This window comes from Pleurodeles waltl, chromosome 6, assembly GCF_031143425.1.
Source record: "Pleurodeles waltl isolate 20211129_DDA chromosome 6, aPleWal1.hap1.20221129, whole genome shotgun sequence".
Classification (NCBI taxonomy): Eukaryota; Metazoa; Chordata; class Amphibia; order Caudata; family Salamandridae; genus Pleurodeles; species Pleurodeles waltl.
In genome coordinates this window covers 337740889-337762618 of record NC_090445.1, presented here as the reverse complement: position 1 = coordinate 337762618, position 21730 = coordinate 337740889, and the positions used below count along the sequence as shown (strand labels likewise).

The 21730-nt window shown below is 49.8% G+C and overlaps 1 protein-coding gene across 3 annotated transcripts in view; it reads right to left on the bottom strand.

Moving 5' to 3' along the window:
- ACIN1 (apoptotic chromatin condensation inducer 1) overlaps positions 1–21730 on the bottom strand; it is a 729433-nt gene that overhangs the window by 136773 nt on the left and 570930 nt on the right. For all 3 annotated transcript variants that reach the window (XM_069238220.1, XM_069238221.1, XM_069238222.1), the window contains exon 15: positions 2423–2570. In XM_069238220.1, coding sequence (XP_069094321.1) covers positions 2423–2570 — 148 coding nt within the window. The remainder of the gene's footprint in view (positions 1–2422; positions 2571–21730) is intronic.

The window sequence follows — 21730 nt, the reverse complement described above, 5'->3', positions numbered from 1 at the left end:
TGGGGTGATGGCTCTTGATTTTACGGGCTCTTCAAAAATTTGTTTTGCGTGCCGTAACATCCCCGGTAGCATTGGGAGACATTGATATTGGCTATGTGTAGACGAGAGGGTGTTAAATAAAAAATCATCCTCTATAGGATCGGAATGCAGTTGGACATTGTGGAATTCTGCAGCCCTAGCCACCAGTTGTGAGTATGAGGTACTGTCCTCTGGCGGTGACGGCTTTGTGGGGTATGAATCTGGATCATTGTCCGGCACTGGGGTGTCGTATAGGTCCCAAGCGTCTTGATCCTGATTATCTTGACTTATGGTAGTTTGCGCTGGTGAGTGCATTTGTGGCGGTGTTTGTGCCGGCGATGCCTGTTGTAGTGGAGAGGGCGGAGGCGTGACTTTTTTAACCACTTTGGCTTGTGGTTGTGCGTCATCCTTGAGGAGACTGATCCTTCTTTTCCTCATTATTGGGGGAAGGGTTGATATCTTCCCTGTGTCTTGCTGGATGTACAGTCTCTTTTGTGTGTAGTCTGATTCTACACTTTGGAGCTCTTGTCCAAATCTGTGCATCTGGCCACTTATTCCTTGTTCCTCTGAGTAGGATGAAGGTGTGGTATTTTTCGGCGCCGAGAGAGAATCTTTTTTCGGTTTCGGCACCGACAGAGTTTTTGTTCCTTTCGGCATGGATTCTCGGTGCCGATGTTTTTCGGTGCCGGTATCTTGTTTTTGTCTCTCGGAGCCGCTTTCTCGGCTCCGAGGTTGCTCCATGGCGGTCCCTCGACCGGAGTCGGGTGTCTTCGCTATGGGCGTGCCCTTTTTCGGCGCCTTCGACGGGTCGCCTGTTTTATGGGTTGAGCCATGGCCTGTTGGCAGTGGCGTCCCCTGGGCTTTCGTTTTGTCGATGGTTTTACTTTTCGACGCCTTACTCACAGTTTGTTGCTGTTGTTCGACGTCGGAGTCTCCGGATTCTGAGTCCGGAACCGAGAATGTTTCCTCTTCGTCGTCGAAACGTTGTTTTGTTGGCGTGGACGCCATTTGTAGACGCCTGGCTCTTCGGTCCCGGAGTGTTTTTCTGGACCGGAAGGCTCGACAGGCCTCACAGGTATCCTCCTTGTGCTCGGGGGACAAGCACAAGTTACAGACCAAGTGCTGATCTGTATAAGGATACTTACTGTGACATTTTGGGCAGAAACGGAACGGGGTCCGTTCCATCGGCTTCGATGTCGCACGCGGTCGGGCCGACCAGGCCCCGATGGGGAAATCGAAGCTACCCCAAAGTCTTCCAATGATCGGTGTAGATGTACCTAACTATCCCGATACCGAACGGAACAATACCGACGCTTTCTTCCGAGATTCTGACTAACTTTCCGAACCGAAACACGGAGCAAAAAGGAATACGTCCGAACCCGACAGCGGAAAAAAACAATCTAAGATGGAGTCGACGCCCATGCGCAATGGAGCCGAAGAGGGAGGAGTCCTTCGGTCCCGTGACCAAAAAAGACTTCTTCGAAGAAAAACAACTTGTAATACTCCGAGCCCAACACCAGGCAGCGGACTGTGCCAAACATGTGTATCTGCAGCAACATATGCCATCGAACATATATTTTTCTATATAAAAACTATTGGCCTGGAGTAAAGTCTTTGGAGTGTGTGTTCCTCATTTATTGCCTGTGTGTGTACAACAAATGCATAACACTACCCTCTGATAAGCCTACTGCTCGACCACACTACCACAAAATAGAGCATTAGAATTATCTAATTTTGCCACTATCTTACCTCTAAAGGGAACCCTTGGACTCTGTGCACGGTATTTCTTACTCTGAAATAGTATATACAGAGCCAACTTCCTACAGTGCTGTAATAAAGTATCCTTTATTTTTGCAATATTTGTGTGGTTCTTTCTTGTGAGTTACTGTCTGCCTACTGTGGTATTGCAAGTGATTTACATTCCTCCTGGATACGCTTCTACTGCTCATCTCAGCTACCCCTAGAGAGCTTTTGCTATATGGACTCCTATTCACTATCATAAAGGATTGCCTGGACTCAGTATAGGGTGCCTTAACATAGGTGTGCACCATAAACTGAGCCAGCCTCCTACAGTAACACCACAGAAAGTAGTGCAATATCAATTCCTGGAGGGAGAGAGCTACAGTAGCAACATCACTTGACTTACAGGAACATCTCACCAGATCCACATTTCCCAGAAAGAAGACAACCTTGCAAGCCACAGGGCACCGATAAGCAGTCAGACTATTAAACGAGGACCACTGGCAAACACGACACATGGAAGAAAATGGGTGAAGAGAACAATGCACATTCGGGCTAAGGTTTTTGTACAATTCTTTGCAACAAAGTAGAATACCAGAACTGCACTAGGCAGATTACTGCGACAAAATCCAGTTCATCCTTCTCATTTCAATGCTGCTCTCACCTTTCTGAATTTCTGGCTCCACAGGGGGAGGGACCTCGTTCTCCATGGGCACCTCGGGTGGAGGAGGTGGTCGAGGTCTGGGCTCTTCCTCTGGTTCCTTTTCCTCCTCAGTGCCCTGGCCATTCTCTTGGGCTTCTGGCTGCACCACCTACCAAAGAAGGGGAGAAAGCAAGGTGAGAAAGGTTAAAGCTATGGAGATGTTACTTATACAGATCACCAACCTTGCCATTTTTCAAATCGAGATGCCTTTACTATTCATCAGCAACAGGTTGATAATCCTTGGTACATTAACCATACAGCACGCCTGAAACAAATTTAAGACAGTTGTCTAATCAGGTCAATGCATGGATATAATGTAAGCTCCACCACTGGAGACAACTTCAAACACTAAAGCACTAAGTGAAAATTGAATCGACTCAGGAGAAAGAGTGGGTTGCATGAAAGATAACACTGTGGATCTATGATTGAAAGGTGAGTGGGTTTGTTTTTCAACACTTGCTCTTTCATATTAACATGTTTAGAACAGTGTAGGAAGTTGGCTCTGTATGTGCTATTTCAAAGTAAGGAATAGCATGCACAGAGTCCAAGGGTTCCCCTTAGAGGTAAAATAGTGGTAAAAAATAGATAATACTAATGCTCTATTTTGTGGTAGTGTGGTCGAGCAGTAGGCTTATCCAAGGAGTAGTGTTAAGCATTTGTTGTACATACACATAGACAATAAATGAGGTACACACACTCAGAGACAAATCCAGCCAATAGGTTTTTATATAGAAAAATATCTTTTCTTAGTTTATTTTAAGAACCACAGGTTCAAATTCTACATGTAATAGCTCATTCGAAAGGTATTGCAGGTAAGTACTCTAGGAACTTCAAATCATCAAAATTGCATGTCTACTTTTCGAGTTATTCACAAATAGCTGTTTTAAAAGTGGACACTTAGTGCAATTTTCACAGTTCCTAGGGGAGGTAAGTATTTGTTAGTTTTACCAGGTAAGTAAGACACTTACAGGGTTCAGTTCTTGGTCCAAGGTAGCCCACCGTTGGGGGTTCAGAGCAACCCCAAAGTCACCACACCAGCAACTCAGGGCCGGTCAGGTGCAGAGTTCAAAGTGGTGCCCAAAACACATAGGCTAGAGTGGAGAGAAGGGGGTGCCCCGGTTCCGGTCTGTTTGCAGGTAAGTACCCGCGTCTTCGGAGGGCAGACCAGGGGGGTTTTGTAGGGCACCGGGGGGGACACAAGTCCACACAGAAATTTCACCCTCAGCAGCGCGGGGGCGGCCGGGTGCAGTGTAGAAACAAGCGTCGGGTTTGTAATGGAAGTCAATGGGAGATCTAGGGATCTCTTCAGCGCTGCAGGCAGGCAAGGGGGGGGTTCCTCGGGGAAACCTCCACTTGGGCAAGGGAGAGGGACTCCTGGGGGTCACTCCTCCAGTGAAAGTCCGGTCCTTCAGGTCCTGGGGGCTGCGGGTGCAGGGTCTCTCCCAGGTGTCGGGACTTTGGTTTCAAAGAGTCGCGGTCAGGGGAAGCCTCGGGATTCCCTCTGCAGGCGGTGCTGTGGGGGCTCAGGGGGGACAGGTTTTGGTACTCACAGTATCAGAGTAGTCCTGGGGTCCCTCCTGAGGTGTTGGGTCGCCACCAGCCGAGTCGGGGTCGCCGGGTGCAGTGTTGCAAGTCTCACGCTTCTTGCGGGGAGCTTGCAGGGATCTTTAAAGTTGCTGGAAACAAAGTTGCAGCTTTTCTTGGAGCAGGTCCGCTGTCCTCGGGAGTTTCTTGTCTTTTCGAAGCAGGGGCAGTCCTCAGAGGATGTCGAGGTCGCTGGTCCCTTCGGAAGGCGTCGCTGGAGCAGGATCTTTGGAAGGCAGGAGACAGGCCGGTGAGTTTCTGGAGCCAAGGCAGTTGTCGTCTTCTGGTCTTCCGCTGCAGGGGTTTTCAGCTGGGCAGTCCTTCTTCTTGTTGCAGGAATCTAATTTTCTAGGGTTCAGGGTAGCCCTTAAATACTAAATTTAAGGGCGTGTTTCGGTCTGGGGGGTTAGTAGCCAATGGCTACTAGCCCTGAGGGTGGGTACACCCTCTTTGTGCCTCCTCCCAAGGGGAGGGGGTCACAATCCTAACCCTATTGGGGGAATCCTCCATCTGCAAGATGGAGGATTTCTAAAAGTTAGAGTCACCTCAGCTCAGGACACCTTAGGGGCTGTCCTGACTGGCCAGTGACTCCTCCTTGTTATTCTCATTATTTTCTCCGGCCTTGCCGCCAAAAGTGGGGCCTGGCCGGAGGGGGCGGGCAACTCCACTAGCTGGAGTGTCCTGCTGGGTTGGCACAAAGGAGGTGAGCCTTTGAGGCTCACCGCCAGGTGTGACAATTCCTGCCTGGGAGAGGGGTTAGCATCTCCACCCAGTGCAGGCTTTGTTACTGGCCTCAGAGTGACAAAGGCACTCTCCCCATGGGGCCAGCAACATGTCTCGGTTTGTGGCAGGCTGCTAGAACTAGTCAGCCTACACAGATAGTCGGTTAAGTTTCAGGGGGCACCTCTAAGGTGCCCTCTGTGGTGTATTTTACAATAAAATGTACACTGGCATCAGTGTGCATTTATTGTGCTGAGAAGTTTGATACCAAACTTCCCAGTTTTCAGTGTAGCCATTATGGTGCTGTGGAGTTCGTGTTTGACAGACTCCCAGACCATATACTCTTATGGCTACCCTGCACTTACAATGTCTAAGGTTTTGTTTAGACACTGTAGGGGTACCATGCTCATGCACTGGTACCCTCACCTATGGTATAGTGCACCCTGCCTTAGGGCTGTAAGGCCTGCTAGAGGGGTGTCTTACCTATACTGCATAGGCAGTGAGAGGCTGGCATGGCACCCTGAGGGGAGTGCCATGTCGACTTACTCGTTTTGTCCTCACTAGCACACACAAGCTGGCAAGCAGTGTGTCTGTGCTGAGTGAGAGGTCTCCAGGGTGGCATAAGACATGCTGCATCCCTTAGAGACCTTCCTTGGCATCAGGGCCCTTGGTACTAGAAGTACCAGTTACAAGGGACTTATCTGGATGCCAGGGTCTGCCAATTGTGGATACAAAAGTACAGGTTAGGGAAAGAACACTGGTGCTGGGGCCTGGTTAGCAGGCCTCAGCACACTTTCAATTGTAAACATAGCATCAGCAAAGGCAAAAAGTCAGGGGGCAACCATGCCAAGGAGGCATTTCCTTACACAACCCCCCCCCAAACGAAAGAGGATGAGACTAACCTTTCCCAAGAGAGTCTTCATTTTCTAAGTGGAAGAACCTGGAAAGGCCATCTGCATTGGCATGGGCAGTCCCAGGTCTGTGTTCCACTATAAAGTCCATTCCCTGTAGGGAGATGGACCACCTCAACAGTTTAGGATTTTCACCTTTCATTTGCATCAGCCATTTGAGAGGTCTGTGGTCAGTTTGAACTAGGAAGTGAGTCCCAAAGAGGTATGGTCTCAGCTTCTTCAGGGACCAGACCACAGCAAAGGCCTCCCTCTCAATGGCACTCCAACGCTGCTCCCTGGGGAGTAACCTCCTGCTAATGAAAGCAACAGGCTGGTCAAGGCCATCATCATTTGTTTGGGACAAAACTGCCCCTATCCCATGTTCAGAGGCATCAGTCTGCACAATGAACTGCTTAGAATAATCTGGAGCTTTGAGAACTGGTGCTGAGCACATTGCCTGTTTCAGGGTGTCAAAGGCCTGTTGGCAGTCCACAGTCCAGTTTACTTTCTTGGGCATTTTCTTGGAGGTGAGTTCAGTGAGGGCTGTCACAATGGATCCATATCCCTTCACAAACCTCCTGTAATACCCAGTCAAGCCAAGGAATGCCCTGACTTGAGTCTGGGTTTTTGGAGCTACCCAGTCCAGAATAGTCTGGATCTTGGGTTGGAGTGGCTGAACTTGGCCTCCACCTACAAGGTGTCCCAAGTAAACCACAGTTCCCTGCCCTATCTGGCATTTGGATGCCTTGATAGAGAGGCCTGCAGATTGCAGAGCCTTCAAAACCTTCCTCAGGTGGACCAGGTGATCCTGCCAGGTGGAGCTAAAGACAGCAATATCATCAAGATAAGCTGTGCTAAAGGACTCCAAGCCAGCAAGGACTTGATTCACCAACCTTTGGAAGGTGGCAGGGGCATTCTTTAAACCAAAGGGCATAACAGTAAACTGATAATGCCCATCAGGTGTGGAGAATGCTGTCTTTTCTTTTGCTCCAGGTGCCATTTTTATTTGCCAGTACCCTGCTGTCAAGTCAAAGGTACTTAGAAATTTGGCAGCACCTAATTTATCAATGAGCTCATCAGCTCTTGGAATTGGATGGGCATCTGTCTTGGTGACAGAATTGAGCCCTCTGTAGTCCACACAAAACCTCATCTCTTTCTTTCCATCTTTGGTGTGAGGTTTGGGGACTAAGACCACTGGGCTAGCCCAGGGGCTGTCAGAGCGCTCAATGACTCCCAATTCCAGCATCTTGTGGACTTCCACCTTGATGCTTTCTTTAACATGGTCAGATTGTCTAAAGATTTTGTTCTTGACAGGCATGCTGTCTCCTGTGTCCACATCATGGGTACACAGGTGTGTCTGACCAGGGGTTAAGGAGAAGAGTTCAGGAAACTGTTGTAGGACTCTCCTACAATCAGCTTGCTGTTGGCCAGAGAGGGTGTCTGAGTAGATCACTCCATCTACTGTACCATCTTTTGGGTCTGATGACAGGAGATCAGGGAGAGGTTCACTCTCTGCCTCCTGATCCTCATCTGTTACCATCAACAGATTGACATCAGCCCTGTCGTGGAAGAGCTTAAGGCGGTTTACATGGATCACCCTTTTGGGGCTCCTGCTTGTGCCCAGGTCCACCAAGTAGGTGACCTGACTCTTCCTCTCTAGTACTGGGTAAGGGCCACTCCATTTGTCCTGGAGTGCCCTGGGAGCCACAGGCTCCAGAACCCAGACCTTCTGCCCTGGTTGGAACTCAACCAGTGCAGCCTTTTGGTCATACCAAAACTTCTGGAGCTGTTGGCTGGCCTCAAGGTTTTTGGTTGCCTTTTCCATGTACTCTGCCATTCTAGAGCGAAGGCCAAGTACATAGTCCACTATGTCCTGTTTAGGCTCATGGAGAGGTCTCTCCCAGCCTTCTTTAACAAGGGCAAGTGGTCCCCTTACAGGATGACCAAACAGAAGTTCAAAGGGTGAGAACCCTACTCCCTTCTGTGGTACCTCCCTGTAAGCGAAAAGCAGACATGGCAGGAGGACATCCCATCTCCTTTTGAGTTTTTCTGGGAGCCCCATGATCATGCCCTTTAATGTCTTGTTGAATCTCTCAACCAAGCCATTAGTTTGTGGATGGTATGGTGTAGTGAATTTATAAGTCACTCCACACTCATTCCACATGTGCTTTAGGTATGCTGACATGAAGTTGGTACCTCTGTCAGACACCACCTCCTTAGGGAAACCCACTCTGGTAAAGATACCAATGAGGGCCTTGGCTACTGCAGGGGCAGTAGTCGACCTAAGGGGAATAGCTTCAGGATACCTGGTAGCATGATCCACTACTACCAGGATATACATATTTCCTGAGGCTGTGGGAGGTTCCAGTGGACCAACTATGTCCACACCCACTCTTTCAAAGGGCACCCCCACCACTGGAAGTGGAATGAGGGGGGCCTTTGGATGCCCACCTGTCTTACCACTGGCTTGACAGGTGGGGCAGGAGAGGCAAAACTCCTTAACCATGCTGGACATATTGGGCCAGTAGAAGTGGTTGACTAACCTCTCCCACGTCTTGGTTTGTCCCAAATGTCCAGCAAGGGGAATGTCATGGGCCAATGTTAGGATGAACTCTCTGAACAGCTGAGGCACTACCACTCTCCTAGTGGCACCAGGTTTGGGGTCTCTGGCCTCAGTGTACAGGAGCCCATCTTCCCAATAGACCCTATGTGTTCCATTTTTCTTGCCTTTGGACTCTTCAGCAGCTTGCTGCCTAAGGCCTTCAAGAGAGGGACAGGTTTCTTGTCCCTTACACAGCTCTTCCCTTGAGGGTCCCCCTGGGCCTAAGAGCTCAACCTGATAAGGTTCAAGCTCCAAAGGCTCAGTTCCCTCAGAGGGCAGAACTTCTTCCTGAGAAGAGAGGTTCCCTTTCTTTTGCTGTGTTGCAGTTGGTTTCCCAACTGACTTTCCTGTTCTCTTGGTAGGCTGGGCCATTTTTCCAGACTCCAGCTCTACTTTTTCACCCTGTGCCTTGCATTGTGCTCTTGTTTTCACACACACCAGTTCAGGGATACCCAGCATTGCTGCATGGGTTTTTAGCTCTACCTCAGCCCATGCTGAGGACTCCAGGTCATTTCCAAGCAGACAGTCCACTGGGATATTTGAGGAGACCACCACCTGTTTCAGGCCATTGACCCCTCCCCATTCTAAAGTAACCATTGCCATGGGATGTACTTTTCTCTGATTGTCAGCGTTGGTGACTGTGTAAGTTTTTCCAGTCAGGTATTGGCCAGGGGAAACCAGTTTCTCTGTCACCATGGTGACACTGGCACCTGTATCCCTCAGGCCCTCTATTCTAGTCCCATTAATTAAGAGTTGCTGTCTGTATTTTTGCATGTTAGGCGGCCAGACAGCTAGTGTGGCTAAATCCACCCCACCCTCAGAAACTAGAGTAGCTTCAGTGTGAACCCTGATTTGCTCTGGGCACACTGTTGATCCCACTTGGAGACTAGCCATACCAGTGTTACCTGGATGGGAGTTTGGAGTGGAACCTTTCTTGGGACAGGCCTTGTCTCCAGTTTGGTGTCCATGCTGTTTACAGCTATGACACCAGGCCTTTTTGGGATCAAAGTTTTTACCCTTGTACCCATTGTTTTGTGAAGAGGCTCTGGGCCCACCCTCCTGTGCAGGTTTTTGGGGGCCTGTAGAAGACTCTTTACTATTTTTAGTTTTGGTTGTCTCATCACCCTTCTGCTGGGGAGTCTTTGTGACCCCTTTCTTTTGGTCACCCCCTGTTGAAGTCTTGGACACCCTTGTCTTGACCCAATGGTCCGCCTTCTTTCCCAATTCTTGGGGAGAAATTGGTCCTAGGTCTACCAGATGCTGATGCAGTTTATCATTGAAACAATTACTTAACAGGTGTTCTTTCACAAATAAATTGTACAGCCCATCATAATTACTTACACCACTGCCTTGAATCCAACCATCTAGTGTTTTCACTGAGTAGTCAACAAAGTCAACCCAGGTCTGGCTCGAGGATTTTTGAGCCCCCCTGAACCTAATCCTGTACTCCTCAGTGGAGAATCCAAAGCCCTCAATCAGGGTACCCTTCATGAGGTCATAAGATTCTGCATCTTGTCCAGAGAGTGTGAGGAGTCTATCCCTACACTTTCCTGTGAACATTTCCCAAAGGAGAGCACCCCAGTGAGATCTGTTCACTTTTCTGGTTACACAAGCCCTCTCAAAAGCTGTGAACCATTTGGTGATGTCATCACCATCTTCATATTTAGTTACAATCCCTTTGGGGATTTTCAACATGTCAGGAGAATCTCTGACCCTATTTATGTTGCTGCCACCATTGATGGGTCCTAGGCCCATCTCTTGTCTTTCCCTCTCTATGGCTAGGATCTGTCTTTCCAAAGCCAATCTTTTGGCCATCCTGGCTAACTGGATGTCCTCTTCACTGGAGTTATCCTCAGTGATTTCAGAGTTGTTGGTCCCTCCTGTGAGGGAACCAGCATCTCTGACTATTATTTGTGGAGTCAGGGCTTGAGAAGCCCTGCTCTCCCTAAGTAGGACTGGAGGGGGGGAATTTCCCTCCAAGTCACTATCTTCATCCTCTGAGTTGCCATCCTCAGAGGGGTTGGCCTTTTCAAACTCTGCCAAAAGCTCCTGGAGCTGTACTTTGGTAGGTTTGGGGCCCATTGCTATTTTCTTTAGTTTACAGAGTGACCTTAGCTCTCTCATCTGTAGATGGAGGTAAGGTGTGGTGTCGAGTTCCACCACATTCACATCTGTGCTAGACATTATGCTTCTAAAAGTTGGAATACTTTTTAAGAAACTAAAACTGGTTCTAGAATCTAATTCAAACTTTTAACAAACTTTTAAACTCTAAAAGAAATGCTAAACAGGATCTAACACAAGGCCCTAGCAGGTCTTTTAAGAATTTAGAAAACTTTTCAAATTGCAAAAATCAATTTCTAATGACAATTTTGGAATTTGTCGTGTGATCAGGTATTGGCTGAGTAGTCCAGCAAATGCAAAGTCTTGTACCCCACCGCTGATCCACCAATGTAGGAAGTTGGCTCTGTATGTGCTATTTCAAAGTAAGGAATAGCATGCACAGAGTCCAAGGGTTCCCCTTAGAGGTAAAATAGTGGTAAAAAATAGATAATACTAATGCTCTATTTTGTGGTAGTGTGGTCGAGCAGTAGGCTTATCCAAGGAGTAGTGTTAAGCATTTGTTGTACATACACATAGACAATAAATGAGGTACACACACTCAGAGACAAATCCAGCCAATAGGTTTTTATATAGAAAAATATCTTTTCTTAGTTTATTTTAAGAACCACAGGTTCAAATTCTACATGTAATAGCTCATTCGAAAGGTATTGCAGGTAAGTACTCTAGGAACTTCAAATCATCAAAATTGCATGTATACTTTTCAAGTTATTCACAAATAGCTGTTTTAAAAGTGGACACTTAGTGCAATTTTCACAGTTCCTAGGGGAGGTAAGTATTTGTTAGTTTTACCAGGTAAGTAAGACACTTACAGGGTTCAGTTCTTGGTCCAAGGTAGCCCACCGTTGGGGGTTCAGAGCAACCCCAAAGTCACCACACCAGCAACTCAGGGCCGGTCAGGTGCAGAGTTCAAAGTGGTGCCCAAAACACATAGGCTAGAGTGGAGAGAAGGGGGTGCCCCGGTTCCGGTCTGTTTGCAGGTAAGTACCCGCGTCTTCGGAGGGCAGACCAGGGGGGTTTTGTAGGGCACCGGGGGGGACACAAGTCCACACAGAAATTTCACCCTCAGCAGCGCGGGGGCGGCCGGGTGCAGTGTAGAAACAAGCGTCGGGTTTGTAATGGAAGTCAATGGGAGATCTAGGGATCTCTTCAGCGCTGCAGGCAGGCAAGGGGGGGGTTCCTCGGGGAAACCTCCACTTGGGCAAGGGAGAGGGACTCCTGGGGGTCACTCCTCCAGTGAAAGTCCGGTCCTTCAGGTCCTGGGGGCTGCGGGTGCAGGGTCTCTCCCAGGTGTCGGGACTTTGGTTTCAAAGAGTCGCGGTCAGGGGAAGCCTCGGGATTCCCTCTGCAGGCGGCGCTGTGGGGGCTCAGGGGGGACAGGTTTTGGTACTCACAGTATCAGAGTAGTCCTGGGGTCCCTCCTGAGGTGTTGGGTCGCCACCAGCCGAGTCGGGGTCGCCGGGTGCAGTGTTGCAAGTCTCACGCTTCTTGCGGGGAGCTTGCAGGGATCTTTAAAGTTGCTGGAAACAAAGTTGCAGCTTTTCTTGGAGCAGGTCCGCTGTCCTCGGGAGTTTCTTGTCTTTTCGAAGCAGGGGCAGTCCTCAGAGGATGTCGAGGTCGCTGGTCCCTTCGGAAGGCGTCGCTGGAGCAGGATCTTTGGAAGGCAGGAGACAGGCCGGTGAGTTTCTGGAGCCAAGGCAGTTGTCGTCTTCTGGTCTTCCGCTGCAGGGGTTTTCAGCTGGGCAGTCCTTCTTCTTGTTGCAGGAATCTAATTTTCTAGGGTTCAGGGTAGCCCTTAAATACTAAATTTAAGGGCGTGTTTCGGTCTGGGGGGTTAGTAGCCAATGGCTACTAGCCCTGAGGGTGGGTACACCCTCTTTGTGCCTCCTCCCAAGGGGAGGGGGTCACATCCCTAATCCTATTGGGGGAATCCTCCATCTGCAAGATGGAGGATTTCTAAAAGTTAGAGTCACCTCAGCTCAGGACACCTTAGGGGCTGTCCTGACTGGCCAGTGACTCCTCCTTGTTATTCTCATTATTTTCTCCGGCCTTGCCGCCAAAAGTGGGGCCTGGCCGGAGGGGGCGGGCAACTCCACTAGCTGGAGTGTCCTGCTGGGTTGGCACAAAGGAGGTGAGCCTTTGAGGCTCACCGCCAGGTGTGACAATTCCTGCCTGGGAGAGGGGTTAGCATCTCCACCCAGTGCAGGCTTTGTTACTGGCCTCAGAGTGACAAAGGCACTCTCCCCATGGGGCCAGCAACATGTCTCGGTTTGTGGCAGGCTGCTAAAACTAGTCAGCCTACACAGATAGTCGGTTAAGTTTCAGGGGGCACCTCTAAGGTGCCCTCTGTGGTGTATTTTACAATAAAATGTACACTGGCATCAGTGTGCATTTATTGTGCTGAGAAGTTTGATACCAAACTTCCCAGTTTTCAGTGTAGCCATTATGGTGCTGTGGAGTTCGTGTTTGACAGACTCCCAGACCATATACTCTTATGGCTACCCTGCACTTACAATGTCTAAGGTTTTGTTTAGACACTGTAGGGGTACCATGCTCATGCACTGGTACCCTCACCTATGGTATAGTGCACCCTGCCTTAGGGCTGTAAGGCCTGCTAGAGGGGTGTCTTACCTATACTGCATAGGCAGTGAGAGGCTGGCATGGCACCCTGAGGGGAGTGCCATGTCGACTTACTCGTTTTGTCCTCACTAGCACACACAAGCTGGCAAGCAGTGTCTGTGCTGAGTGAGAGGTCTCCAGGGTGGCATAAGACATGCTGCATCCCTTAGAGACCTTCCTTGGCATCAGGGCCCTTGGTACTAGAAGTACCAGTTACAAGGGACTTATCTGGATGCCAGGGTCTGCCAATTGTGGATACAATGGTACATTTTAGGTGAAGGAACACTGGTGCTGGGGCCTGGTTAGCAGGGTCCCAGCACACTTCTCAGTCAAGTCAGCATCAGTATCAGGCAAAAAGTGGGGGGTAACTGCAACAGGGAGCCATTTCTTTACATCCTCCATCTTGCAGATGGAGGATTCCCCCAATAGGGTTAGGATTGTGACCCCCTCCCCTTGGGAGGAGGCACAAAGAGGGTGTACCCACCCTCAGGGCTAGTAGCCATTGGCTACTAACCCCCCAGACCTAAACACGCCCTTAAATTTAGTATTTAAGGGCTACCCTGAACCCTAGAAAATCAGATTCCTGCAACTACAAGAAGGACTGCCTAGCTGAAAACCCCTGCAGCGGAAGACCAGAAGACGACAACTGCCTTGGCTCCAGAAACTCACCGGCCTGTCTCCTGCCTTCCAAAGATCCTGCTCCAGCGACGCCTTCCAAAGGGACCAGCGACCTCGACCTCCTCTGAGGACTGCCCCTGCTTCGAAAAGACAAGAACCTCCCGAGGACAGCGGACCTGCTCCAAGAAAAGCTGCAACTTTGTTTCCAGCAGCTTTAAAGAACCCTGCAAGCTCCCCGCAAGAAGCGTGAGACTTGCAACACTGCACCCGGCGACCCCGACTCGGCTGGTGGCGATCCAACACCTCAGGAGGGACCCCAGGACTACTCTAAGACTGTGAGTACCAAAACCTGTCCCCCCTGAGCCCCCACAGCGCCGCCTGCAGAGGGAATCCCGAGGCTTCCCCTGACCGCGACTCTTTGAACCTAAAGTCCCGACGCCTGGGAGAGACCCTGCACCCGCAGCCCCCAGGACCTGAAGGACCGGACTTTCACTGGAGAAGTGACCCCCAGGAGTCCCTCTCCCTTGCCCAAGTGGAGGTTTCCCTGAGGAATCCCCCCCTTGCCTGCCTGCAGCGCTGAAGAGATCCCGAGATCTCTCATAGACTAACATTGCGAACCCGACGCTTGTTTCTACACTGCACCCGGCCGCCCCCGCGCCGCTGAGGGTGAAATTTCTGTGTGGACTTGTGTCCCCCCCGGTGCCCTACAAAACCCCCCTGGTCTGCCCTCCGAAGACGCGGGTACTTACCTGCAAGCAGACCGGAACCGGGGCACCCCCTTCTCTCCATTCTAGCCTATGTGTTTTGGGCACCACTTTGAACTCTGCACCTGACTGGCCCTGAGCTGCTGGTGTGGTGACTTTGGGGTTGCTCTGAACCCCCAACGGTGGGCTACCTTGGACCAAGAACTAAGCCCTGTAAGTGTCTTACTTACCTGGTTAACCTAACAAATACTTACCTCCCCTAGGAACTGTGAAAATTGCACTAAGTGTCCACTTTTAAAACAGCTATTTGTGAATAACTTGAAAAGTATACATGCAATTTTGATGATTTGAAGTTCCTAAAGTACTTACCTGCAATACCTTTCGAATGAGATATTACATGTAGAATTTGAACCTGTGGTTCTTAAAATAAACTAAGAAAATATATTTTTCTATACAAAAACCTATTGGCTGGATTTGTCTCTGAGTGTGTGTACCTCATTTATTGCCTATGTGTATGTACAACAAATGCTTAACACTACTCCTTGGATAAGCCTACTGCTCGACCACACTACCACAAAATAGAGCATTAGTATTATCTCTTTTTGCCACTATCTTACCTCTAAGGGGAACCCTTGGACTCTGTGCATGCTATTCCTTACTTTGAAATAGCACATACAGAGCCAACTTCCTACAGGTCTGTACTTTAGGAACTTCAAATCATCAAAATTGCATGTATACTTTTCAAGTTTTTCACAAATAGCTGTTTTAAAAGTGGACACTTAGTGCAATTTTCACAGTTCCTAGGGGAGGTAAGTATTTGTTAGGTTAACCAGGTAAGTAAGACACTTACAGGGCTTAGTTCTTGGTCCAAGGTAGCCCACCGTTGGGGGTTCAGAGCAACCCCAAAGTCACCACACCAGCAGCTCAGGGCCGGTCAGGTGCAGAGTTCAAAGTGGTGCCCAAAACACATAGGCTAGAATGGAGAGAAGGGGGTGCCCCGGTTCCGGTCTGCTTGCAGGTAAGTACCCGCGTCTTCGGAGGGCAGACCAGGGGGGTTTTGTAGGGCACCGGGGGGGACACAAGCCCACACAGAAATTTCACCCTCAGCGGCGCGGGGGCGGCCGGGTGCAGTGTAGAAACAAGCGTCGGGTTCGCAATGTTAGTCTATGAGAGATCTCGGGATCTCTTCAGCGCTGCAGGCAGGCAAGGGGGGGGTTCCTCGGGGAAACCTCCACTTGGGCAAGGGAGAGGGACTCCTGGGGGTCACTTCTCCAATGAAAGTCCGGTCCTTCAGGTCCTGGGGGCTGCGGGTGCAGGGTCTCTCCCAGGTGTCGGGACTTAGGATTCAAAGAGTCGCGGTCAGGGGAAGCCTCGGGATTTCCCTCTGCAGGCGGCGCTGTGGGGGCTCAGGGGGGACAGGTTTTGGTACTCACAGTATCAGAGTAGTCCTGGGGTCCCTCCTGAGGTGTTGGATCGCCACCAGCCGAGTCGGGGTCGCCGGGTGCAGTGTTGCAAGTCTCACGCTTCTTGCGGGGAGCTTGCAGGGTTCTTTAAAGCTGCTGGAAACAAAGTTGCAGCTTTTCTTGGAGCAGGTCCGCTGTCCTCGGGAGGTTCTTGTCTTTTCGAAGCAGGGGCAGTCCTCAGAGGAGGTCGAGGTCGCTGGTCCCTTTGGAAGGCGTCGCTGGAGCAGGATCTTTGGAAGGCAGGAGACAGGCCGGTGAGTTTCTGGAGCCAAGGCAGTTGTCGTCTTCTGGTCTTCCGCTGCAGGGGTTTTCAGCTGGGCAGTCCTTCTTCTTGTAGTTGCAGGAATCTAATTTTCTAGGGTTCAGGGTAGCCCTTAAATACTAAATTTAAGGGCGTGTTTAGGTCTGGGGGGTTAGTAGCCAATGGCTACTAGCCCTGAGGGTGGGTACACCCTCTTTGTGCCTCCTCCCAAGGGGAGGGGGTCACAATCCTAACCCTATTGGGGGAATCCTCCATCTGCAAGATGGAGGATTTCTAAAAGTCAGAGTCACCTCAGCTCAGGACACCTTAGGGGCTGTCCTGACTGGCCAGTGACTCCTCCTTGTTGCTTTCTTTGTTCCCTCCAGCCTTGCCGCCAAAAGTGGGGGCCGTGGCCGGAGGGGGCGGGCAACTCCACTAAGCTGGAGTGCCCTGCTGGGCTGTGACAAAGGGGTGAGCCTTTGAGGCTCACCGCCAGGTGTTACAGCTCCTGCCTGGGGGAGGTGTTAGCATCTCCACCCAGTGCAGGCTTTGTTACTGGCCTCAGAGTGACAAAGGCACTCTCCCCATGGGGCCAGCAACATGTCTTGGTTTGTGGCAGGCTGCTAAAACTAGTCAGCCTACACAGATAGTCGGTTAAGTTTCAGGGGGCACCTCTAAGGTGCCCTCTGGGGTGTATTTTACAATAAAATGTACACTGGCATCAGTGTGCATTTATTGTGCTGAGAAGTTTGATACCAAACTTCCCAGTTTTCAGTGTAGCCATTATGGTGCTGTGGAGTTCGTGTTTGACAAACTCCCAGACCATATACTCTTATGGCTACCCTGCACTTACAATGTCTAAGGTTTTGTTTAGACACTGTAGGGGTACCATGCTCATGCACTGGTACCCTCACCTATGGTATAGTGCACCCTGCCTTAGGGCTGTAAGGCCTGCTAGAGGGGTGTCTTACCTATACTGCATAGGCAGTGAGAGGCTGGCATGGCACCCTGAGGGGAGTGCCATGTCGACTTACTTGTTTTGTCCTCACTAGCACACACAAGCTGGCAAGCAGTGTGCCTGTGCTGAGTGAGAGGTCTCCAGGGTGGCATAAGACATGCTGCAGCCCTTAGAGACCTTCCTTGGCATCAGGGCCCTTGGTACTAGAAGCACCAGTTACAAGGGACTTATCTGGATGCCAGGGTCTGCCAATTGTGGATACAAAAGTACAGGTTAGGGAAAGAACACTGGTGCTGGGGCCTGGTTAGCAGGCCTCAGCACACTTTCAATTGTAAACATAGCATCAGCAAAGGCAAAAAGTCAGGGGGCAACCATGCCAAGGAGGCATTTCCTTACACAACCCCCCCCCAAACGAAAGAGGATGAGACTAACCTTTCCCAAGAGAGTCTTCATTTTCTAAGTGGAAGAACCTGGAAAGGCCATCTGCATTGGCATGGGCAGTCCCAGGTCTGTGTTCCACTATAAAGTCCATTCCCTGTAGGGAGATGGACCACCTCAACAGTTTAGGATTTTCACCTTTCATTTGCATCAGCCATTTGAGAGGTCTGTGGTCAGTTTGAACTAGGAAGTGAGTCCCAAAGAGGTATGGTCTCAGCTTCTTCAGGGACCAAACCACAGCAAAGGCCTCCCTCTCAATGGCACTCCAACGCTGCTCCCTGGGGAGTAACCTCCTGCTAATGAAAGCAACAGGCTGGTCAAGGCCATCATCATTTGTTTGGGACAAAACTGCCCCTATCCCATGTTCAGAGGCATCAGTCTGCACAATGAACTGCTTAGAATAATCTGGAGCTTTTAGAACTGGTGCTGAGCACATTGCCTGTTTCAGGGTGTCAAAGGCCTGTTGGCATTCTACAGTCCAGTTCACTTTCTTGGGCATTTTCTTGGAGGTGAGTTCAGTGAGGGCTGTCACAATGGATCCATATCCCTTCACAAACCTCCTGTAATACCCAGTCAAGCCAAGGAATGCCCTGACTTGAGTCTGGGTTTTTGGAGCTACCCAGTCCAGAATAGTCTGGATCTTGGGTTGGAGTGGCTGAACTTGGCCTCCACCTACAAGGTGTCCCAAGTAAACCACAGTTCCCTGCCCTATCTGGCATTTGGATGCCTTGATAGAGAGGCCTGCAGATTGCAGAGCCTTCAAAACCTTCTTCAGGTGGACCAGGTGATCCTGCCAGGTGGAGCTAAAGACAGCAATATCATCAAGATAAGCTGTGCTAAAGGACTCCAAGCCAGCAAGGACTTGATTCACCAACCTTTGGAAGGTGGCAGGGGCATTCTTTAAACCAAAGGGCATAACAGTAAACTGATAATGCCCATCAGGTGTGGAGAATGCTGTTTTCTCTTTTGCTCCAGGTGCCATTTTTATTTGCCAGTACCCTGCTGTCAAGTCAAAGGTACTTAAGAATTTGGCAGCACCTAATTTGTCTATGAGCTCATCAGCTCTTGGAATTGGATGAGCATCTGTCTTGGTGACAGAATTGAGCCCTCTGTAGTCCACACAAAACCTCATCTCTTTCTTTCCATCTTTGGTGTGAGGTTTGGGGACTAAGACCACTGGGCTAGCCCAGGGGCTGTCAGAGCGCTCAATTACTCCCAATTCCAGCATCTTGTGGACTTCCACCTTGATGCTTTCCTTAACATGGTCAGATTGTCTAAAGATTTTGTTATTGACAGGCATGCTGTCTCCTGTGTCCACATCATGGGTACACAGGTGTGTCTGACCAGGGGTTAAGGAGAAGAGTTCAGGAAACTGTTGAAGGACTCTCCTACAATCAGCTTGCTGTTGGCCAGAGAGGGTGTCTGAGTAGATCACTCCATCTACTGTGCCATCTTTTGGGTCTGATGACAGAAGATCAGGGAGAGGTTCACTCTCTGCCTCCTGATCCTCATCTGTTACCATCAACAGATTGACATCAGCCCTGTCGTGGAAGAGCTTAAGGCGGTTTACATGGATCACCCTCTTGGGGCTCCTGCTTGTGCCCAGGTCCACCAGGTAGGTGACCTGACTCTTCCTTTCTAGTACTGGGTAAGGGCCACTCCATTTGTCCTGGAGTGCCCTGGGAGCCACAGGCTCCAGAACCCAGACTTTCTGCCCTGGTTGGAACTCAACCAGTGCAGCCTTTTGGTCATACCAAAACTTCTGGAGCTGTTGGCTGGCCTCAAGGTTTTTGGTTGCCTTTTCCATGTACTCTGCCATTCTAGAGCGAAGGCCAAGTACATAGTCCACTATGTCTTGTTTAGGCTCATGGAGAGGTCTCTCCCAGCCTTCTTTAACAAGGGCAAGTGGTCCCCTTACAGGATGACCAAACAGAAGTTCAAAGGGTGAGAATCCTACTCCCTTCTGTGGCACCTCTCTGTAAGCGAAAAGCAGACATGGCAAGAGGACATCCCATCTCCTTTTGAGCTTTTCTGGGAGCCCCATGATCATGCCTTTTAATGTCTTGTTGAATCTCTCAACCAAGCCATTAGTTTGTGGATGGTATGGTGTAGTGAATTTATAAGTCACTCCACACTCATTCCACATGTGCTTTAGGTATGCTGACATGAAGTTGGTACCTCTGTCAGACACCACCTCCTTAGGGAAACCCACTCTGGTAAAGATACCAATGAGGGCCTTGGCTACTGCAGGGGCAGTAGTCGACCTAAGGGGAATAGCTTCAGGATACCTGGTAGCATGATCCACTACTACCAGGATATACATATTTCCTGAGGCTGTGGGAGGTTCCAGTGGACCAACTATGTCCACACCCACTCTTTCAAAGGGAACCCCCACCACTGGAAGTGGAATGAGGGGGGCCTTTGGATGCCCACCTGTCTTACCACTGGCTTGACAGGTGGGCCAGGAGAGGCAAAACTCCTTAACCATGTTGGACATATTGGGCCAGTAGAAGTGGTTGACTAACCTCTCCCACGTCTTGGTTTGTCCCAAATGTCCAGCAAGGGGAATGTCATGGGCCAATGTTAGGATGAACTTCCTGAACAGCTGAGGCACTACCACTCTCCTAGTGGCACCAGGTTTGGGGTCTCTGGCCTCAGTGTACAGGAGTCCATCTTCCCAATAGACCCTATGCGTTCCATTTTTCTTGCCTTTGGACTCTTCAGCAGCTTGCTGCCTAAGGCCTTCAAGAGAGGGACAGGTTTCTTGTCCCTTACCCAGCTCCTCCCTTGAGGGTCCCCCTGGGCCTAAGAGCTCAACCTGATAAGGTTCAAGCTCCAAAGGCTCAGTTCCCTCAGAGGGCAGAACTTCTTCCTGAGAAGAGAGGTTCCCTTTCTTTTGCTGTGTTGCAGTTGGTTTCCCAACTGACTTTCCTGTTCTCTTGGTAGGCTGGGCCATTCTTCCAGACTACAGCTCTACTTGTTCACCCTGTGCCTTGCACTGTGCTCTTGTTTTCACACACACCAGTTCAGGGATACCCAGCATTGCTGCATGGGTTTTTAGTTCTACCTCAGCCCATGCTGAGGACTCCAGGTCATTTCCAAGCAGACAGTCCACTGGGATATTTGAGGAGACCACCACCTGTTTCAGGCCATTGACCCCTCCCCATTCTAAAGTAACCATTGCCATGGGATGTACTTTTCTCTGATTGTCAGCGTTGGTGACTGTGTAAGTTTTTCCAGTCAGGTATTGGCCAGGGGAAACCAGTTTCTCTGTCACCATGGTGACACTGGCACCTGTATCCCTCAGGCCCTCTATTCTAGTCCCATTAATTAAGAGTTGCTGTCTGTATTTTTGCATGTTAGGCGGCCAGACAGCTAGTGTGGCTAAATCCACCCCACCCTCAGAAACTAGAGTAGCTTCAGTGTGGACCCTGATTTGCTCTGGGCACACTGTTGATCCCACTTGGAGACTAGCCATACCAGTGTTACCTGGATGGGAGTTTGGAGTGGAACCTTTCTTGGGACAGGCCTTGTCTCCAGTTTGGTGTCCATGCTGTTTACAGCTATGACACCAGGCCTTTTTGGGATCAAAGTTTTTACCCTTGTACCCATTGTTTTGTGAAGAGGCTCTGGGCCCACCCTCCTGTGCAGGTTTTTGGGGGCCTGTAGAAGACTCTTTACTATTTTTAGTTTTGGTTGTCTCATCACCCTTCCCCTGGGGAGTCTTTGTGACCCCTTTCTTTTGGTCACCCCCTGTTGAAGTCTTGGACACCCTTGTCTTGACCCAATGGTCCGCCTTCTTTCCCAATTCTTGGGGAGAAATTGGTCCTAGGTCTACCAGATGCTGATGCAGTTTATCATTTGAACAATTACTTAATAGGTGTTCTTTCACAAATAAATTGTACAGCCCATCATAATTACTTACACCACTGCCTTGAATCCAACCATCTAGTGTTTTCACTGAGTAGTCAACAAAGTCAACCCAGGTCTGGCTCGAGGATTTTTGAGCCCTCCTGAACCTAATCCTGTACTCCTCAGTGGAGAATCCAAAGCCCTCAATCAGGGTACCCTTCATGAGGTCATAAGATTCTGCATCTTTTCCAGAGAGTGTGAGGAGTCTATCCCTACACTTTCCAGTGAACATTTCCCAAAGGAGAGCACCCCAGTGAGATCTGTTCACTTTTCTGGTTACACAAGCCCTCTCAAAAGCTGTGAACCATTTGGTGATGTCATCAGCATCTTCATATTTTGTCACAATCCCTTTGGGGATTTTTAACATGTCAGGAGAATCTCTGACCCTATTTATATTGCTGC